This window comes from Monodelphis domestica, chromosome 3 (assembly GCF_027887165.1).
Source record: "Monodelphis domestica isolate mMonDom1 chromosome 3, mMonDom1.pri, whole genome shotgun sequence".
In the NCBI taxonomy this organism is placed as follows: domain Eukaryota; kingdom Metazoa; phylum Chordata; class Mammalia; order Didelphimorphia; family Didelphidae; genus Monodelphis; species Monodelphis domestica.
In genome coordinates, this window is record NC_077229.1 from 474,419,601 (window position 1) to 474,441,343 (window position 21,743).

The 21,743-nt window shown below is 31.9% G+C and overlaps 1 protein-coding gene across 25 annotated transcripts in view; it reads right to left on the bottom strand.

The window, feature by feature from the left end:
• Nucleotides 1-21,743, bottom strand: part of FAM172A (family with sequence similarity 172 member A) — a 560,458-nt gene that overhangs the window by 401,621 nt on the left and 137,094 nt on the right. For 20 of the 25 annotated variants that reach the window (XR_008917892.1, XM_056824637.1, XM_001362485.4 and 17 more), the window contains 2 exons: nt 9,633-9,698; nt 2,840-3,031 (listed from right to left, as the gene is read on the bottom strand). Coding sequence is in view for 24 of the 25 variants with exons in the window: in XM_056824637.1 (XP_056680615.1) it covers nt 2,840-3,031; nt 9,633-9,698 (258 nt within the window). In the remaining variant the exon portion in view is untranslated. The remainder of the gene's footprint in view (nt 1-2,839; nt 3,032-9,632; nt 9,699-21,743) is intronic. The other 5 variants (XM_007487306.3, XM_056824657.1, XM_007487298.3 and 2 more) reach the window with 1 other exon arrangement.

Genomic DNA, 21,743 nt, shown 5'->3' on the forward strand with positions numbered 1-21,743 from the left:
TCCACATAATCACCTCAGTCATATTCTGCTTTCTTCATTATTTGGAGTCAAAATTATCTTGCATTTATTCTGCAAAGGACTTGAATACACAGACTAAGAGTTAAGATGCAGATACCGAAAAGAATACACTAAACCAGAATAGTTACAAAATATCATACTCTGTTGCTTTTTGACAACCCTTAATGATTCTGACACTTTTTTGAAAGAGTTTATTATCCTGTAAACAATTAACTGAATTATTAACCAGTGTGAATAAAACCAAGAAAGTCCAATAAATTATAAAGCAAGTACGTACATAAGTACTAACATGTGAAAACTAAACATCATTTTGCTATGAAGGAATATCAAAGAAAAAAAGTTAAAAAACTATATAAATCACCAAATTGAAGTTGTGAACATAGCTAAACCAAAAGTCAATTCATATTATAATGATCTTCTAGAGACTGCAGAAACTACAATAAAAAGATGATCTCCTGAGACTTCAAATTTCATTTGAAATTATACTGAATTTGTTAAACTTCTTAGAGTAAGATACAATATTTTGTAACTTCTAGATTTAAAAACTTTCTTTAAGTATCCAGGGGAAAGAAGAGCTTTTTTTTTTTGGTCTAAGTTTCTTTGAGGGAGAATTTAATTATTGAAATTAATAAAATGGGTAAGACATTTAAGAATTTAGAGGGAAAATCCATATTTAAGAATAATGCTTATTAGCTGATTAGGTGGCTGATGGAAAAATAGCTTGGGTTTCACTTGTTCTGTTAGTTATAAACAAGTAGAAAAAGTAGCTATAAGTGGTGGGAGATTAGATCAAGAAAGAATAAATTCTAAACAATTAAAAATGTCTTGGTTAAATAAACTGAATAATCAAGGTGTTTTGTTACAATCAAAATTTATTATATGCAATAAGCATTCTTAAAACTCAGAATGATTCACCAAGAAGGGCTATGAAAAAAAAAGATCTACTTGATCAAATTCTCATCAGTCTAGAATGCCTGCTGACAAAGTAGATGACCTCAAAAGGTTCCCCCTTACTCTTAGGATTATATGAACCTAATTTCAGCACTCTAAATTCTACACATATTCATTCCCCCTCAAAAAAATAAGAGAGAAGAAGAAAGAAGAAGGAGAAAGGAGGAAGAGGAAGAGGAAGAAGAACAAGAACAAGAAGAACAAGAACAAGAACAAGAACAAGAACAAGAACAAGAACAAGAACAAGAACAAGAACAAGAAAAAGAAATAAAATTATAATGGAAGCTCACAATCATTGAATTAAGAATTATTAGTAGTATTATTAAATATAGACAGTGCTGATTAACTCCAAAGGCTAGCAATACCTATTGTATCTATTGTAGAGAACCTTACATACACACTGTTTTATCTTTTTTGTAGGTTATAGTCATGTAGTGAAGTCAAGTTAAACTTCCTAAAAACTCTGTTAAGTTTTTTTTTAAGTCTTTTTTAAAAGTTTTGTTCAGGAAAAGTCCTTATAAAGAATGATTTCTAATTTTCAAAAAAAAATTTTTTAACTCCAAATTTGTAACTATTTGTAACTTTTATTAGTCAACTCAAAAGTAAAATCATTCTACCTATTTGTTTTATGTAGTGAATAAAAAAAGTTGATAGACAAATCAAGATATTAATTTTGTACTATATTGGCACAAACCCCTAAGTTCTGAAAAAAAAAAAGAATCTTGATCTTGAGTCTTAAAAATTGCTAAAAATAATAACAAATGCAATACTTTGAACATATCTATCCAATTTAATAAAATTTAATGAAAAACTAGTACTTATATACTTCCCAATGAAATATGACTCTCAGATGCATACAACATTCCTGAAATAAATGACTACTCTTGTTCTAAGTTAGGACATAATTTCACTTTATTCTGTGAAAATCTCTCTTTAAGCACAGAAAAAATAAGCTTTGTACTACTCCCAAAAGATTGACAGTTCACAAAATTTATGAATGAAGCATCAAAACACAAGGAGATAAATATTGATATGAACAATAGCATGACAAGATGGAACAACAGAATCTTAAATGTAACACAAATAAAATATCTGAATTTTACAACAAATATCTTTTCTATAAATGTTGATTTCAGATGAGTAACTAAATAGATAATTTACAATTTTATTGTCTTTTGTCATTTCCTAATGATTTGTCCAAAATGTGAGACGTGCAAAAAAAAAAAAAGAATCAAGATGCTAAAGAATGACCTTTCTTTTTTTAAAGTAAGCATACAAATACTAGAATTAGATCTGCATTTTTCTGTCAAGGAATGAGATTTATTTAGTTTCAAACTACACTACGCAACAGTTCATGAAAAGCTTATAGAGATGTTGTCAACATTTTGTATTTATCTGTGAGATGCTGTCTCTCCCAGTAAGAGGTAAATTCTTTGAGGGCAGGGAGTGTCTCATTTTTTTTTCTTTACATTCTCAACACTTAGCACAGTGTCTGGCACTTAATATATGCTTGCTGCATTTAGATGAGTGATGTTCAAAAAATTGTTCATTGATTGGTATTTCAAGGAGATGAATATAATGAAAAAAACACAAGAGAAATTTATAATGTCAAAAATTCATTGCAAGGGGAACTTTCTAGAGGTATTTTTTTTAGTTCCTATTCCCTTACCTTTTTCCTTTGTTTAACAAGATAACTCAACACAATGTATCATGTAAGAAAACTAATTACAGTTTGAAGATTAAAATATAGTTCAGGACATGTTAAAAGGCTGAGTACATACATTTCATGAACCTGAATGAAACTGAAAATGTAATTTCTAATACATGATAAAACAACTAAAAATAACAAAAAATAAATAATTTCACTTACATCCATAGCTCTTTTAATATAAGGTATCTGTGTGCCACTGTCCAGATCTTCATTTATAATAAGCCTTCTAGCCCATTGACCTGCCCTGACAACACCACTACCATGAATTAAAACCATCAGTTTGTCTGGATTAGTCATTGCATCCTCACTCATGAAGATAAAATTCTTTGGTTCACTTTCAGTAGCATCTACCTGTAATCAAAAAGAATTGCATAGTGAGTACAAATTTATGTTTATGCATAAACAAAAAAATTAATGGCTGCCATTATAAATTATGAAACAAGGATACACACACATTACACTGACATCACAAAATTGTGAAATAGATTACAATGTAAAACATTCATCTAAAATTTAAATTACAATTTTTAGGTTAAGAAACAATAAAGGCATAATGAAGTTCTTTAGTATAATGTTACGGAGAATGAAGGAAGATCCTAAATGTACTTTATTTAAAACTACAAAGAAAAAAAGATCTATTTGGAACTATGTTTATAGATGGAGAAACAAATCAATTTTTTTTTTTGCTAGAAACAGTAACTAATGCCTAATGGAACAACAGAAAGTTACTGAAAACTTGTCAAGAGGTGTCTGTTATGTAACAGAGTTTATATAATTATTATATTAAACTATCATTTTGTGATATTCAATACTTTTCATTTTTTTCTGATATATCATCTAGTCTTACCATTCTCTGAAGGATATTACTTAGTTAGAAGATAATTTCTAAAAAGAATTTCTTAGTCTTGTGAAAATCATATTGTGACACATAAATCAACCCAAAAGAAAAATCAATCTAAATTTTTCCATTAAAAAATTGAGGTTTTTGTATTATTTGACATAAAAGCTGACCTTAAAGTGTAGTGGAGTGAAAAGAACAATAGATTTGAAGTCAGAAAAACTAAGTTTAAATCCTGATCCCTGACCCCCACTTACTAAATGTGTGATCACAATCTCTCTCAACCTCATCAGTAAAGTGGATATAACAATTATAGTACCTACCACACAAAGTTGTTGTGAGAAATAAGATCAAGCCTTTAAAGAACTTTGAAAATTATAATATGCAAACCCTAATACATTATATAAATGTCAGGAGTTATTACTAAGAATATTAATTCTTTCCTGCATGCCCTATTTGAACTATAAACATTCCTAACTAATTGTAGTTTCAGTGGATGAACTGATTCCTCTGATCAACTATGGAATGAATCAACTTCTATGCATAAACATCTGTACAACTAATACTCATATTACTAGGGAATAGTAACATCCATCCTAGGTTCCCTCCATAAATGGTGCTCAAAAATATCAGACAGAAATCAAGAGATGTGAGGGTTACTTCTTCACTGGTTGCTACTACTTTATGATAGGAATAAACTTGTACAGAAGTGAACCTTAAGAGTCATGGTACCTGGTATGCCCCATACATTAAAAAAAAAAAAAAAAACTAACCCCAATTTGATGGAAAGTTTCAAATCTAAAAGGCTGATTTATGTGTAGGGTAGCATGATTTTTTTTTAACTTCCTAACTATACCAATGAATTGTCAGGAAAATTTTTCAGAAAAGTTTAGCTGCCAAGGCCAAAAAATAGTCTTAGTTTCCAACCTTTTGTTGCCATTACCACCACCATCAAACAAAAAAAAAAAAAAGGAAAAGCTGAAAACTGAGTCATATTAAAAAATAATCTCCTCAGTTCTCAACGATGATCTTATAATAGTGTCTATACAGACAAAATTATTAAAGTATCAACTATTTATGTTGGGCTGATAAAGTATTTTATCATATCATATAGGGAAACATCAAGAATTAAAATAGCCATATAGTGAAAAAAGGCATCTAATAGATCCAGGACTCTATCCAAGCTTTGTCACTGACTTCTGGGGCAGTTTATTTTTTCAATCAGGTTAGCTGATGTTCCTCTCACCAGCAGAGACAATACGTTCCTACTTCAGAAAGCATATTAAGATGATTAACAAATGCATATAATCACAAAGCAATTTGAAAGTAAAGGTCTACATATATGGGAAGTATTAAAGGGGAACGATAGCCTTATTATTAATAACTGCAGTAATAAAGACATGAAGCTTAGCAAAATTACATCAATTTTAAATGCATTTGGGTATCTGCAACAAAGCAACAGCAGATAATAAAAAATGGATGAATTAAAATAAGAAAATACCAAAGAAAAAGAATAAAAACAAAGGCAAAAGGAACAAAGATAAAATAAAAATGACTGCTACTGAAAATCATACATACAGAATATAAGCATGAATTAGAAAGCAATGAAAAAACAAATGGTAAAAATAAGATAGTTGTCAGTTCACAGTGTACATTGATCAAGATTTGTAAATGAGACCCTCCTAGTCACTCCCTTATCAAACATGAAAAAACAGTCATATTAACAATTCTCTAAAGAAAATCAATAAAAGTTCTAATTATTATAATAAAAGAATTTATGAATAAGATTCTTAGCTGTGATCCCAACACTATTCACTTTCTCATTTGTTTTTCACTGTTTTTTTTTTTACTAAAGTGTGTCATTTGCGAGGAGTAGGGGAATAGAGGACACTGAATCAATTTTTCAAACACTGTTAATATTGAGTTTCTGAAGTCCAGAATAATCAGGTTAACATTAAAATGCAATTAACTTTCTTTAGGACCCAAAAATGTAATTGTGCTCTATTTTTAAAACATTACTCAAAAAAGATTCTTGAGGGTAACCATGTCAAAATACACATTTTAGTTGAGTAAAGGAGAGCTAGAAGATGATAGACAATTAAAATGTTTAATAATAAAGTAAAGACAACTAAAAGTTAGTGGAAAATGACTCAAACATAATTTAAGGAGAGCAAAATGATTTTGAAATGACTGATGATAGAAGACTTATTTTTCCCCCTCATTTTAATACAGCACTCTGAACCAATAAACTTGCTAATAATTACTTACTATACAGCTAATTGAACTAACTTTATGATATAAAATATAAGAAAATATAATATTTCATTTTTAACCTAATTGAATTTAGAACCACCCATCTTTTTTCCCAATTTAACTTCAAATAGTAAAAAAAAAAAAAACCTTTCACTAAGGAATGAACATAAAAGTCACTCATATATCCTCACTTTATTGGCAAATCAATTTCAAATAATATTAGTTCTACTCACAGTGAGACTGCATAGAGCAATTTTGTAGCTGTTAATGATTTTTTGAATTGTTGTAAACAGTATTAATTCTAATTTTTCATCAGAATATAATATAATGAATGAAATGCTATAGCCCTGCCTTATTTCAGTCAATAATCTATACAAATGGAAAGTGAATTGTTAATAATGTAAATTTAAAATTTCTAATTTTTCAGCTACTAATTTTTCACTAACATTCATTCAGTTTGACAAAATTTCCATAAAAAACTTTTAATAATTCATTTTTATTCTATTCATTTGTAACCAGGGTGATTTTTAAATTTAGTATGTGATATATTATGGAGAGGAAAAACATTTCATGCAGTATTGTCAATTTTCTCCTTTGGAATTATCAAACTATATGAAATCTTACAATTAATCACAATGGGTTTAACTCCAGAGATAGTGTGCATAAGCATACATAAGCAACACTACTTACTGCATCCTTATAAACTTATTTCAGCATCAAAACATACTAGAAAAGCATGCCAACTGGCCCAGTGGCAATACTCTGCACTACCTTTCAGGAGACAGGGTTCAATATCCAGCCCTGATCTCTTATGATCCGAGCCAGCAAGGCCTGAAAATGGAGCAAAAGTAGTGTTATTCAGTCCCTGAGATCAGGGGCATCTGGCCTCGCTTTAGTCAACTGTAATGTCTGGTTAATATCCAAGCAGTACTGAGAAGCTAAAAAGGCAACTGAGAGCTCTCATTTAGGTAGAAACATGGTTGTATCAGGTAATGGTGGGGGAAAAAAAATGCAACTGGGGAAGAATATAAGCAGGAATGTGAAGTGAAGAAATAAATCACCAATAATACACCAGTAAAATTTTAAGTGAAAATGATAAGGGGCATATTCGTGTTTTTGGCTTTTAAATTTTTTAAGTTCTCAAAAAACACTATCTGAGAAATAATTAATAAATTTTTGCTCTAAGTTGGTTAAATATAGTTTGAGAGAAAAGAATAATACTGACTCAGCCAACTGTTCTGCTTTTCTGAGAAAAGAGCTCTAAACATCTAACATAAAAAACAGAAGCTACACCATAGATTTTGCTAACCATTATCAGTACATACATACAAAAGCATATAAGCTAAAGAAACCTCCCACTACAGAAGCCCACCTCTTAGTTCAGGAGGGAAAAAAATGATTTTTGTTAAAGCCTAGAAACTCAATAAATCAGGATTTGGTATCATAAAGCACATTAACCTATTAATATTTGGTTGGTATTTATATTACAGTTAAATTAACATCTATAGATTCATATTTTCATTAATCATGCCAGATTTTCTTTTAAAACTACAAAGACTAATTCTACTTTAATAATTACATATACCAGGGGCAGTCAGGTGGCTTAGTGGATTGAGAGACAGGCCTAGAGATGGAAGACCTTGGGTTAAAATCTGACCTCAGACACTTCCTAGCTATGTGACTCTGGGCAAGTCTTTTAACCCCCACTTCCTAGCCCTTACCACTTTTCTGCCTTGGAGTCAGTACACAGTACTAATTCTAAGATAGAAGGTAAGGATTTATTTTTTATTTTATTATTTATTTTTTAAAACTTTAGAAATAATTACATATATCATCAATGTTATTTTAATACACATTTTAAATGTGTAAGAGTCCTCAGTGGTTACACCAATCCTAATTGTTCAGCAGTTAAGGGGCTCAATCATTGTCATTGGATAGCAATGAACATGAAGTCCTTTAAATAAATCATTTAACTTAGAGTAAGAAAATTTGGGAATGCTAGATTATAGATATTGGTAACAGTGTAGTCAAAACCAATAGATGTGATTTAAGAAAGATAAACCTTAAGAAATTAGGTCTTACAATACTGGTAAGCTCTCAACAAACCTCCAAAGTGGAATATATATATATATATATATATATATATATATATATATACACACACATATTTCAATCATGCAAAGCTGGACACTGAAAAAGATAAAAATATATGGGTGCTTTTTTCACAGCTCTTAAAGAACAGGATGAACTGGAGGGAGAGAAAGAAAGAAGGTGGTAATATCTGGAATTTTCCTTTAAGAGAAGAGCTTTAATATTTAATCCTAGTCTCAAGATTAAAGTCAACAAAGCCTAAAACTAGGGGGTGAGAATATGAACAAAAAGAAAGTTTAGAGAGACTGGATGGGAAATGAATGTTTTATGTGTAGAAAGAATTTGATTTTTATTTACTTCAGAATAAACTGAAGCCTATATAGTGACATGTATGACAAAAAGAACCTAGCAATTAACTAAGGGGTAGTTTTTTTGAGCTTCTGGAGCTCCAAAGGAAAACAAAGTTTTTCCAAGGAAGTTCTATGATGTACCATCAAATTTAGGAGTGAAAGAGCAACAATTATTATAAAATTCTCACATGCCCCCATTTTAAGAGAGGACAGGAGTTCAGTAAGTATTCTAATGCTAAAACTTTTTCCTTATGAAATGCATTAAATAATCAATTTTGGTACTTCACAAAAAAGTTAAACTTCTATTAATCCAACACTTAACAAAAATAAAATGGTCCATAAGAAAAATAATAGTGAAATTATTGGTTTGGAATGCTAGAAAGAACCTGGATTAAGAATAGAAAGATTTGAGTCTCCAACTTATAACTTAGCAGCTTTTCAACCTCAGGCAAGTTACTCTTGACTTCACAGAGACCAAACTCCCAGAGAGATATTATCTGGCTACCTTGCAAGGTTATTTTGAGGATCAAATCAGGAAATACACATAAGAATACTTTGTAAGTTGTAAAACACTATACACATAGGAGTAATGCAGTTACTTTTAGGGCTTTTCTGTGTCACAGCATAAGATATTAGTGGGGAAATATGTCAAAAGACACTATATAGGCTAAGTTCCTCATTTTACAGAAGAGGAAATGTGCATAATATTTTATATTTTATACTTTGCTTTAAAAGATACATGGATTTTCTACAAAATAGAAAAGAGATTTTCCAACCTTTTCTTCAGCAACACAACAATATGCAACAATGTAAGAAAAGTATTCAATTCTCACAAAAGGTGAGAGGTGGTATTGAACATCAAACAAAAACTGGGAAGAACTCTGGGGAAGGAAAGTGGGGACAGAAGAAAGAAAATTTAAAAGATGGGAAGAAACCAGGAAATATGACAATGCAAATTATTTTCATTCTAAAGGCAATGTAGAATACAGATATTCTTAAGCTGTTTCTTTGAAATAAACATAAAAATACTTCTGTCAAAAAAATTAAAAGGACAAGGGCAAATTGTAGCCTAAATGTTCACCGAATATTTATCATTCTTTTAAAAGCATGTTATCTCTGAATTAAAGAATTAAGAAAGGTGAGCTACCAGAAACCCCACACATGTTTTATAAAAGCAGAAAGGATAATATCAAATTACAATGCACATAGGCTGTTTACAGTGTAGTATTTTCCCAAATATACAATGTAGCATTAATGACAAGTACTATGTTAGAAAGTAACTTTTAAAAATCTATTCTGATTTAAGTATCATGAATAAAATGAGATCTTAAAATTCAAAAATAGATAATTAAAGTTTTTTAATAAAATAGTTATATTTAGAAATAAAAACAACAGTGATAACTTGAAAAAAATAACTTACTGGAAGTGAGATTTTTTTCAAATTGCAATCCTTTTCCAGGAGCTCATATATATATTTAGTAATAATCTGGAAAAAGAAAACGAACAAAAAAAATACAAAAAATAAACATCAAAACCTGATATGTTCCCATTCAAGAACAAAATTATGTAATTAGTTGCTTAATAAAGTTATGCATTTGATTGTACTTTTATATAACCTATGCATTATGAATATATATATATATATATATATGGTTTTATTTTACTCATAACAACTAAGAGCTAACACATCACTGTAGGAAAAAAGCCAGCATCAGAGTGGAGAATATCTGCGTTCCACCTTTTTGATTAAGCAACCCCAATGACAGAAGAGCAGGGCAGAGAACTGCAGGTTCTCCTCCCCCCTTCCCTATTCTCAGTGCTGCCCCAACTTTCCCCAAAATCTGAACCCCCAGCCATGTTGTAAAAACAGGATACTGAGAAGCCTAGACCTGCCTGGGCTTCAGGAATAAAAGTTTGGAAGGCATGATTAGAAATAGAAGACAGAGATACAAAGACAGAAATCAGGATGCTACTGCATAGTATGGGCCATGCAGTAGGAAAAAGTATTCTTTCAGAGAAAAATGAGGAAGTAAAACTAAAGGCCAAAGATGCAAACCTAGTGAAAAAAAGCCAGAGCCTCTTCCATTCTCATAAAGAGACTCCAGAAGATACAAAAGTATTTTGACTTTAAAAGAAGAGTACATATAGCCAAAGCCAAGAAGAAGAAGTAGTTACCAAGTACTGGTTGCTATAAGAATTCCATGAGAGGCAAATCATATCATCATAACAGACCTGACCCAAAAGAAAGTCCTCACTCATCACCATTAAACTCTAAAGTGACCAAGTTAAATGATGTTTCCATAGGCTCTGGACAGATTCTAACTGTCCCCTGGATCCAGTTTAGGCTCCTGCTCCTCTCTCCTTTCTGGCTGGGGTGGGGGTAGTTGAGATAGAGAGGTATTAGTCTGTACGAGTATCCCAGCACATAGAGTCCTTCAGGTAGATCACCAAGACCTTGAATCTATTTTTGTGCTTTATTTTTCCAGAACAGCTGCTGGGAAAAATCTGGTGTGGGCTTGAGAAGTTAGGTTTGGGTAGAAGTATATGAGGTCATATAAATTTAGACCTAGACTGAAATTTTGCCAAATACCCTCTTTCTGTAGCCTGTAATTCTGATGATTGAGTATTGGATATTTCTGTAAGGAAAATGGATCTTTAGGCCAGTGTTGCAGAAAAAAATGTCTAATCTAATGGGATTGGTGCTAGGTGACTTAATGTCACATTAATGGGATTATCCATCCAGATCTGAGTTCTACTAAAGCACAGAATTTTGGTCTCTATAAAGCAGATTGGAAACTTAATGCTAATACAAATCTTCTTGAGAATTGCTGGCACTTTAAAGTAGAGCTTCAGTACAGGAACTGGGGCTGTGAACTTAGTAGGAGGGAGCCATAAATGTGGAAAAACCCCAAATAGTTTAGGGAACATTTTCAGTATTTGACATTTGTTTAGGAGGGAAAAACTTGCCTTTTCCACTACAAAAAATATCCATGTCCAATACTTAGCCCTGATACATACTGGCTGTATGGCTCTGGGTTTCAAATCACAACCTCTTAGAGTCAAGATAGCACAATGAATTAAGTGAAATTTGAAGAGCAGAGAAGAAGTGGGGAGACTGAAGTCACTTTGCTCAAAATAAAAATACAAAGGGGAGTGAAATAGGAGTTGAACTAAAAAAAATGTACTTTAAATCAGTGGTATCAAATGCAAAAAGGTACATGCTCTGTTTTAGAAAAATGCATATTAACATTATCTATGTTCCACTGTATTTTCATTTACTTTGTTAAATATCTTCCAAACTGCTGCACTCAGAATAGTAAGGTAAATGCATAAGTCTTATACACCTTTGCTTTAAATTATTGCTCCAAGATAACAGGTTATGAATCACTGGTTGTTCGTTTTTTAAAGAACATGGTTTTAAAAAGGCCTAACAGCAGGGAAGAAAAAAAACTATATTCTATAACCTGAATGCCTAGAAATTAGAAAACCTTGAAAATCAAAAACCTAATGAGGCAATTTTTAAAAACAAGTATTTCTCCATTAGTTTAAATGGATGTGAAATAGCTTTAGTATTCAACACAATAAAATGTAAACATTCTCTAAAAAGAAACAGTTGACATCTTAGTGCTATGATTCTTAAGAAAATAAGGATAAAAATTTTCTCTTTAACATACAATACATACCACATCTTATACTTGAAAGTTAATTTATTGTATAAAATATTATGCTCCACAAATCCCTACCAGCTGGTACCTTTTGTCCAGAGAGACAATCGGTTTTTAAAGTTTCCCTATCTCAGCATGTTTTCAACTGTCAATTCTAACCATTTGCAATCCCATTGTGATATAACACTTTTAAGAGAATAGGCTCATTAACTGTAAATCTATGAAGTCCACTATCTTCAGTGAATTCAAATTAAACCCATATACTTGCTTTCTCATAACAAAATTCCTCACACATTTTTGTTTTGCAATCCAAACTCTTGGGGAAATACTCAGGTTATGCATTATAAAATGTCAATCCTATAAATGCTCTGATGTGAAACATAATAGTAAAAATACCTTTAAACAAATTGCAAGCATGGGTACTCTTTCCTTGTTGATAGTAAAGACCTCAAAACAAAGAAAGGCCTGTACCATATAACTGGCTCACAGATTTTTACCATGCTGGAGCAGTAATGGTTAAATGAAAAATGAACGATGAAACTCAACCAACTGCCTATAGCAATTCTCAAGTGAAGAGATTGACCTGAGACCTGTTCCTATATATATATATATATATATACTGATATAGTTCCTACTATAAATTTGGTTGAAGAAATTCTACTGTGACCTTAAGGACAAAACTGCAATAAAGTAATACAGAAATACAGATGGGCATTTTGGTGTAGTGCTCTTGGCCATACTGAAACCTCATAAGAGAGGAAAAGAGGAAAAGCCAAAAAATGTGGGGCAAAGGAATGGGGTAGGGGGAAAGAGAGATGCAGAGACAGAAGGAGAAAGAGAAAGAACAAATGTATTTTCTAAAGATTCTGCCCAGTCTAATCTTGAAAAGTCAATAGTCTTTAAAAATAAAGAGGGTAAAAAGTTTTCACTTAGATTAGGAATGTGAAGGGACATTCATTTAGAGGAAACTATCAAACTGACTGATGGATTCTTCCTTCTAACAATGGAAGTATTTCAAAACCAGCTTTAAATTCTATATGACCTAACTGATAATAAAATAGTACCTCAAGATATTTTAAATTGTTATTTTTCTTGATTTGCAAAATTGAAAAGGGTTTAGAAGTGTTTCCCCATTTGGTTTTTTATTTATCTGCTTTAACAAATAGATTTTGTCAGTTTTGCATGGATTATTTACTAAGATGTGACCCAACCTTTATAGCATAATCTTTGCTGAAAACTACTCCTTTAATTATTGCTTTCCATAATACCTAGATTAAAAATAACTTAAATTCCTTTCCCTAGACAACCACTGGCTTTTCTAATTTAAAAAAATTCCATACTCAATTTTTTTTTTAAACCCTTACCTTCTGTCTTAGAGTCAATACTGTGTATTGGCTCCAAGGCAGAAGAGTGGTAAGGGCTAGGCAATGGGGGTCAAGTGACTTGCCCAGGGTCCCACCAATTTTTTTTTTTTAATCAAGAAATGCTAGTTAGAAGAATAGATAATATACTAGGAAAATAGTTTCTAAACTGGATGCAATACTGACTTATATTATAGGACAATTGTCAAATATTTCCTCTTCTCAAATATATATACTCCAAAATGTTCATTCTTTCTCTTTAGACACCTTTTAAACATCAATATACTTTTGATCTTGTTATATAGCCATAAGAGACAAAATATCAGTGTTTAAAAAAGTAAAGTTGCAGATTACCCAAAAGGTTATGGTGAGGTGTGACTCCAAAGAACAGTACAATCTAAAGAATTGTCATTAAGGAAATATATGACTTGTGACACTAGTTAGTGATCGATAATCAATGAAAAACATGTACCATTGATATACACATCAAATCAAGGGATCTAGAAGATAGTTGCCAGAAAGTTAGATGACATGAAATAGGGTCTAATAGGACAAAAAAGAATAAAAGGGTATGTGATTTGTACTGTCAAAAGGAGTACAATGAGGAGATAACAGATGTAATCAAACATCAAAATATTACTTTATATATCATATCCCAACTACATATATTTGAAAAATAATAATACATTGTGGGCAGCTAGATGACTCAGTTAATTGAGAGCCAGGCCTGGAAATGGGAAGTCCTGAGTTCAAATTTGGTCTGAGTCACTTCCTAGCTGTGTGATCCAGGCAAGTCACTTAAATCGCAATGCCTAACACTAATCACCCTTCTGCCTTGGAACCAATACTCAGTATCGATTCTAAAAGATAAGGTAAAAAGATACGATAAGGGTTTAAATAATAATAATAATAATAATACATGCATGAGTAAGACATTGATTCAGTTTAAGGAAGGGAAGGTAATATACATTTACATAGTAGGCACACAAAGTGCCTACTATGTGTCAGGCACTGTGAAAAGTGCTTTTATATAAACTATCTCATTTGATCCTTAAAACAACTCTCTAGGATAGATATTAATTTTGTGTTTTTCCATTTTACAGTTAAGGAAACTGAGGCAAACAAAAGTTAAGTAACTTGCCCAGTTAATTACATGGCTAGTAAGAGTCTTAGGTTAGATTTGAATTTGAGCATTAGTCTTCCTGACTTCATGACCAGTGTTCCATCCCACTTAGTCACCAGCTGTCTCTATAATATACTTATTTATTTAACATACTGAGTCCCACTACATTTGGGGAGGGTAGGATAGAGCTAAATAAAGACCAAAACTCTATTCACATAAGGATTCTCAGACACTGAAATCATTTCAGAAGCACTCGTGAATCCTCAGTCCCCAGGATGGATTTTCAGAATCTCATAGTCAAATTTGTCATCACTATAAGTAGGTGGTTTGGGTATCATACCTAGAATTACATGAACAGTTCAATTAAATAACTATGCAGTGAAATCTATGGAATTTACTGTAAAGCTTGCCCATATGCACATAATCATGGTTGCAAATAGAAGTATATTTCATAACAGATATGCCAACAATATTAGGCTACATCTCTCATCATTATCATTAAACATTTTACAATAAATGTCTATGTCCAAAGTTAGCATCAACATTCCAAATGATCCACAAAACATGGCAAAATTCTGAGGAGGTGCACAGGTCTTCAGAAGATATCAAGGATTTAATTATTCTTTATGATAGTATTAGGTCCTACATTGAAATTCTGACAAGAAGGAATTTCAGATGAATTTCATATCTTACCCTAGGGTTTCTATACTATTTCCCTAAAATTACACATTAAAGTGATTTCAATACTATAGCTGAGGTTTCATCAGTATTAGAAAGAGAAGATTCATTACTTCATGCTATAGAACAGGATCATTGAATCAGAGAATATAACTTAAAAGAGGTATTATTAATCATTCAGTCCAAACCTTTTCATTTATAAATGGAGAAATAGTAGTTGAAAGATAAAGTAACTATACCAAGTTTATAAGATTTGTTAGGAGTAGAGCCAGAGTAAGCCATCCTGACTCTCAGGCAAATGTTTTTCCATTCTCCCACAGTCACTGATTTTATAACCCCTTCCTGATTAGCTATTGAGCCAATAACTACCCTCCTCCTCTTCACATGCTTTTAAAATTCTCTGAGTCACAAATATGGCACCAATTCCAAAGCCAGGTAAACCAAAAACAGAGAAATAAAACTGCAGAACAATCTCCCTAATGAACATAAATGTAAAAATCTTAAATAGAATACTAACAAAAACACTCCAGCAAGTAAGTGATCATGAGAATTACTCACTATGATCAGGTGGGATTTATAACAGGAATGCAAAGATGGTTTAATATTGGGAAAAGCACCCACATAATTGACCATATCAATAATCAAACCAACAGAAATCTCATGATTATCTCAATAGATGCAGAAAAAGCCTTTGACAAAATAGAACACTCATTCCTATTGAAAATACTAAAAAGTACAGGAATAGATGGGGCTTTCCTAAAAATAATAAACAATACATATTTAAAACCATCAACAATGATTACATGGGAATAGGGGGATATGATTGGGGATATAGACTCTAAATGATCATCTTAGTGCAAACATCAGCAACATAGAAATAGGTTCTGATCAAGGACACAAGTAAAACCCAGTGGAATTGCACATCGGCTATGGTAAGGGGTGGGGGATGAGAGGGAGGGAAAGAATATGATTCTGATAACCAAGGAATAATGTTCTAAATTGACTAAAGAAATTTTTCAAAAAAATAATAAAATAAAATCTATATGAATCTTTATTTTAAAAAACACCAGCGGGGGCAGCTGGGTAGCTCAGTGTGTTGAGAGCTAGGCCTAGAGACGGGAGGTCCTAGGTTCAAATCTGACCTCAGACACTTCCCAGCTGTGTGACCCTGGGCAAGTCACTTAACCCCCATTGCCTAGCCCTTACCACTCTTCTGCCTTGGAGCCAATACACAGTATTGACTCCAAGACGGAAGGTAAGGGTTTTTTTTAAAAAAACAAAACAAAACAAAACAAAAAACACCAGCAAGGATCATCTGCAATGGGGATAAGTTAAAAAGCCTTGGATCAGGAGTGAAGCAAGGATGCCCATTATCACATCTAGTATTTAACATTATACTAGAAATGCTAGCAATAGCAATTAGAGAAGAAAAAAAGAAATTGAAGGGATTAAAATAGACAATGAGGAGACCAAGATATCACTCTTTGCAGATGATATGATGGTCTACTTAAAGAATCCTAGAAAATCAACTACATTTCTATATATTTCCAACAAAACTCTGCAGGCAAGAGTTAGAAAGAGTAATTTCATTTAAAAGCACCCTAGATAATATAAAATATTTAGGAATGTATTTGCCATGAAAAACACAGGAATTAAATGAACAGAACTACAAAACACTTTCCACACAATTAAAACTAGATCTAAATAACTGAAAAAACATTTATTGCTCATGGGTTGGATGAGCTAATATAATAAAAATAACAATCCTACCCAAATTAATGTACTTATTCAGTGCCGTACCTATCAAACTAACAAGAACCTTTTTATTGAATTATAAAGAATTATAACAAAGTTCATTTGTAAGAACAAAAGATCAAGAATATCAAGGGAACTGATGAAAAAAATGTGAAGGATGGGGGTCTGGCAGTACCAGATCTTAAACTGTAAAGGCAGTGGTCATCAAAACAATGTGGTACTGGCTAAGAGACAGAAGGGTGGATCAATAGAATAGATTTGGGATACATGTCCTCAGCAATATAGTGTACAAAAAACCCAAGTGATCCCAGCTTTTGGGACAAGAATTCACTATTTGACAAAAAATTGCTGGGAAAATTGGAATGAGAGAGATTAGGTTTAGATCAACATCTCACACCCTATACCAAGATATATTCAATGACTTAAATATAAAGGAGGAAACTATAAATAAATTAGGTGAACATAGAATAGTATACCTGTCAGATCTATGGCAAAGGAAAGAATTTAAGACCAAGCAAGAGATAGAGAATATTACAAAATGTAAAATGAATAACTATTATTACATTAAATTAAAAGGGGGTTGTACAAACAAAACCAATGCAACCAAAATTAGAATAGAAGCAACAAATTGGGGGGGAAATTTCATAACAAAAACCTCTGACAAAGGTCTAATTTCTCAGATTTATAAGGAGCTAAATCAATTGTACAAAAAATCAAGCCATTTCCCATAAGTGGGCAAGGGACATGAATAAGCAGTTTTCAGATAAAGAAATCAAAACTCTCAATAACTATATGAAAAAATGTTCTAAATCTCTCATAATTATAGAAATGCACTAGCAACTCTCTGAGGTACCACCTCACAGGTTGGTTAATATGACAGCAAAGGAAAGTAATAAATGTTGGAGGGGATGTGGCAAAATTGGGACACTAATTGTATCTTATGGTGATGGAATACTATTATGCTGAAAGGAATGATGAACTGGAGGAATTCCATGTGAATTGCAACAACCTCCAGGAATTAGATGTAGAACAAAAGGAGCAGAACCAAGAGAACATTATACACAGAGAATGAAATACTGTAGCATAATCAAACATAATGGACTTCTCTAATAGCAGCAATGCAATGATCCAGGTCAGTTCTAAGGGACTTATGACAAAAAATGCTATCCACATCCAGAGAAAGAACTGTGGGAGTAGAAACACAGAAGATAAAAATTTGCTTGATCACATGGTTTGATGTGGATATGATTGGGGATGTTGACTTAAAATGATCACTCTATTACAAATATTAATAATATGGAAATAGGTTTTAAACAATGATACATGTAAAAGGCCAGTGGAATTGCTTGTTGGCTCTAAGAGGGGGTAGGGAGGAGGGGAGAGAAAGAACATGAATCATGTAACTATGGGAAAATACCCTAAATTAAATAAATGTGGATTTTTCTGGAGAAGTTGTCTGAGATTTAAATCCTATTCAAAATGTAATTTATTTTGTTTCTTGCATTTAATCGCTTTTTAAAAAAAATGTTATAGGTATAAACATAAAATCCTAAACTTAAGCCAAAATATATCAGCTTTAAAATTGTAGGAGTGTAGAAATATGAATGGATAAGAGTTCATGCAAAAGGCCTGGGAGTTTTAGTTGATGAATATGAATCGACAAAGTAATATAGCTCAAAAAAAGTTAAAGTAATGTTGGATTATATTAATAGAAGAATAGGTTCCACTATATTTTAGTTATAGTCTCACTATACTCTGTGTAATACATTTGGATTATCACATTATTTGAATATATTGGATATATCACAATTGGATATCATATTGGATATATCACAAATTCTCAGCGCCCCATTTGAAGAAGATAATGACAAGCTAGCATACAGTCAAAGGAGGGTGACCAGAATGTGAGGATTTGAAATTATATCAAGATCTGTTGAAGAAACTGGGGATACTTAATCTGAAAAAGATTTAAGGTAGACATGTGAATGGTCTTTAAATATTTAAAGGCATATGATGTGGAAAAGGAATATGATTTACTCTGAATAGATAGAGAAGATGGAACTAAGAATAACAGGTAAAAGTTACAAACAGGAGGTTTTCTTTCCCTAAAAAAGAACTTTCTAATAATAAGAGCTACTTGACCACAGAACAGGTTACTTTATAAGTTAGCTTGCTACATGTCACTGTGAATGTTCAAAAAGAAACTGGAAATCTTTCAATGTATGCTATAGAGACCATAACTGTGTTCTCCTAAAATTCATTTTATCTCCAACTGTAAAAGCAGGATAGATCATTTGTTTAAAAATAAGTGAAAGGGTAATGGTGTAGATAATAATAAATAGGTTACATATTAACGGTCTCCAAGATATAGACTTGAACAAATGCCAAGTGTCTGGCAGAGACAAAACTATAAGCATACATTGGAATGATAATTCCCATATTTATATGGAGATTATTTAGGCAGAAGGGAAAAAAATTTGAGAATGACCTAGGAATAATCATAGCGAATATCAAGGATGGTGAGGAAAATGGTCTAACAAGTATGGACAAGCCAATATTCAAGAGTAAAGGAGGATGGAGGAGAGTAACTGGAGCCAGACTATGAAGAACCTTAAAATTAAGAAGGAAGCTGAGGAAAAGGAAAAGGAGGACTAAATAATATTGATGAATAATTTACTATATGTTATCTAATCCTTATAATAACTGTAAGAGATAAATACTATCATAAGCCTCTTACAAATGAGGAAACTGAAGCTACAAAAATTAAATGACTTATCTAGGGTCACACAGCTACTATTTGATACAGGATTTGCACTGTATATACATATATATGTGTGTACATATATATCAGTTTATAGAGAAATCTTTAAAATATATGTACTTTATTCATTGATTTTGCTATTTATAAATCTTATTTATAACTATTGTTCATTGACCTTTTTTGTTATTATTGTAGTGTTTTGGGGGGCAGTTTCATTCACTTCCTGACTCCAAGTCCACTACACCACTAGCTGTCTTGAAAGGGTATAATATAATGAATTCAGCATTCTAATAATGATCATCTCTAAATATTATGCAATATGAATTAGACCAAGAAGGAAGCAGGGTCAAAAATCTATCCCCTATGCTGAGAGTGTTCTCATTCACTTCTGTATCAAGACCCTTCAAGCCTCAGCCCAAGGGCTATTTTTATATCTGCCCTTTCTGATCTTCTAGTTTGGGGCATTTTCCCAAAAATCATTTTGTATACATTTCAGATATTGAAAGGCAACATGGCCTAGAGAATAGAGTTGTTCTTGAAGGCAAGAACACCAGGATTCAAGTCTTTCCTTTGACACATACTGGCTGTGTGACCCTGGGCATGAGTGACCCCTCAGCCTCTTGGTGTTCTAGGAAACTAAGACTATATGGCAGAAAAGGTACTGACCCCACCCTCATAGAAGCAATTCCTCATGTAGGACTTCTATGCAAATCAAATCATAGGTCCACTTCCCTATTTATGAACAAGTTCTATGTCTCTAACATCATTGAATCCCCACTGCCTACCATAGTATCTTGTCTGGCACGGAGTAAATCCTTAGGAAATGTTTACTTTGGGTTTTTTTTTTATTCTGAATTCCAGCACTATTTGGGGGGGATGAAGGGAGAAAAACTCCAGAAAAAACAATTTCTATTCAAAAACCTATAAAGAAATAATAGCAATTTCTAGATTAGCCATGGAGCATGTTGTTTTCAAGACTGCTCTCCAACATTTCCTGGAAGGCTTCCAAACACTGCTCTGTCAATAATCTGAATAAAAATTAATATTGATGTCACCCTACTAAAAACATAAACAGAGAGTTGCTATAAAATTAAGCATTGAATACAAACTTAAACCAGCAAATATTGCTCCCAGATTATCTGCTTGCATAGCAACTAGATTCAACAAGAAAAATGTAATTGAAAGACAGGACTGCAATATTCCTAAAAAAAAAAAAATTACCCCATTTTGTACAATTGAAGTCATGAGACATGAATTAAGAATTGACAATTCAACTTAATATTTTTATTTTAATCTCTGATACTGTTTTATAACAATTTATTCTGTAGCTATTTTATAAACTGAATGGTAAACATTGTTTCCTCTTCCATAATAAACTTAATTTTCAATTAAGATATTTAGTGAGCACCTACTTGTGAATTTAAATAAAAAGTTGACAATTTCTGTTGCCACTAAGTTATATGTATTATTTTATTTGTTATGGTCTGATTTCCAATATATTTAACAATAGCCTGGGAGACACTTTTATGTTCTGGGTAGGCAATTTGAAGATTCTCTGTGGTATCTAAACCACACCTTTTTTTTTGGAATTCTAGGAAGAGGAAAGATAATGAGATTATATTAATATAGGTTCCAAACTACAACTGTTGATCAATCTGGGAGGTGGAGGAGGTTTTTTGCAGACTTTTATCTACAATTTACTTCATATACATGAGAATTTGCTGAGTAAAGCAGTAATGATTTCTTATCTTTACTAGGCCCTCTACCTTAATGATATGAAATTACTTAAATATGTGGAACTATCTCCTTTTATAGTAATGTCAAAAATTTCAACAGATTTATTATCAAAACATTCAAAAAAAGTAGTCACCCAGCCCAAAGGGTTAATAGCAAAGTCCATATGTGAATTGAGAGGGAGCTAAAGATTCAGAGTACACATCATAAAATACATACAAAATCCATTTTGGTATTGTTTAACTGTGAATCTGTGGACATGTAAGGTATCATTTTATTTTTAAATTTATTAATAAATATGTAAATTCAAGCAGTTGGAAATTACAAAAGCAATTATGTAATATTTCCAAGAAACTTATATAACTTGACTTTTTTTATATTTTAAAATAATATAGTTCAGTTTCCCTACTGATAAAAACAAAATCTCTCTCATAACTGGCTCCTCACAATCTGG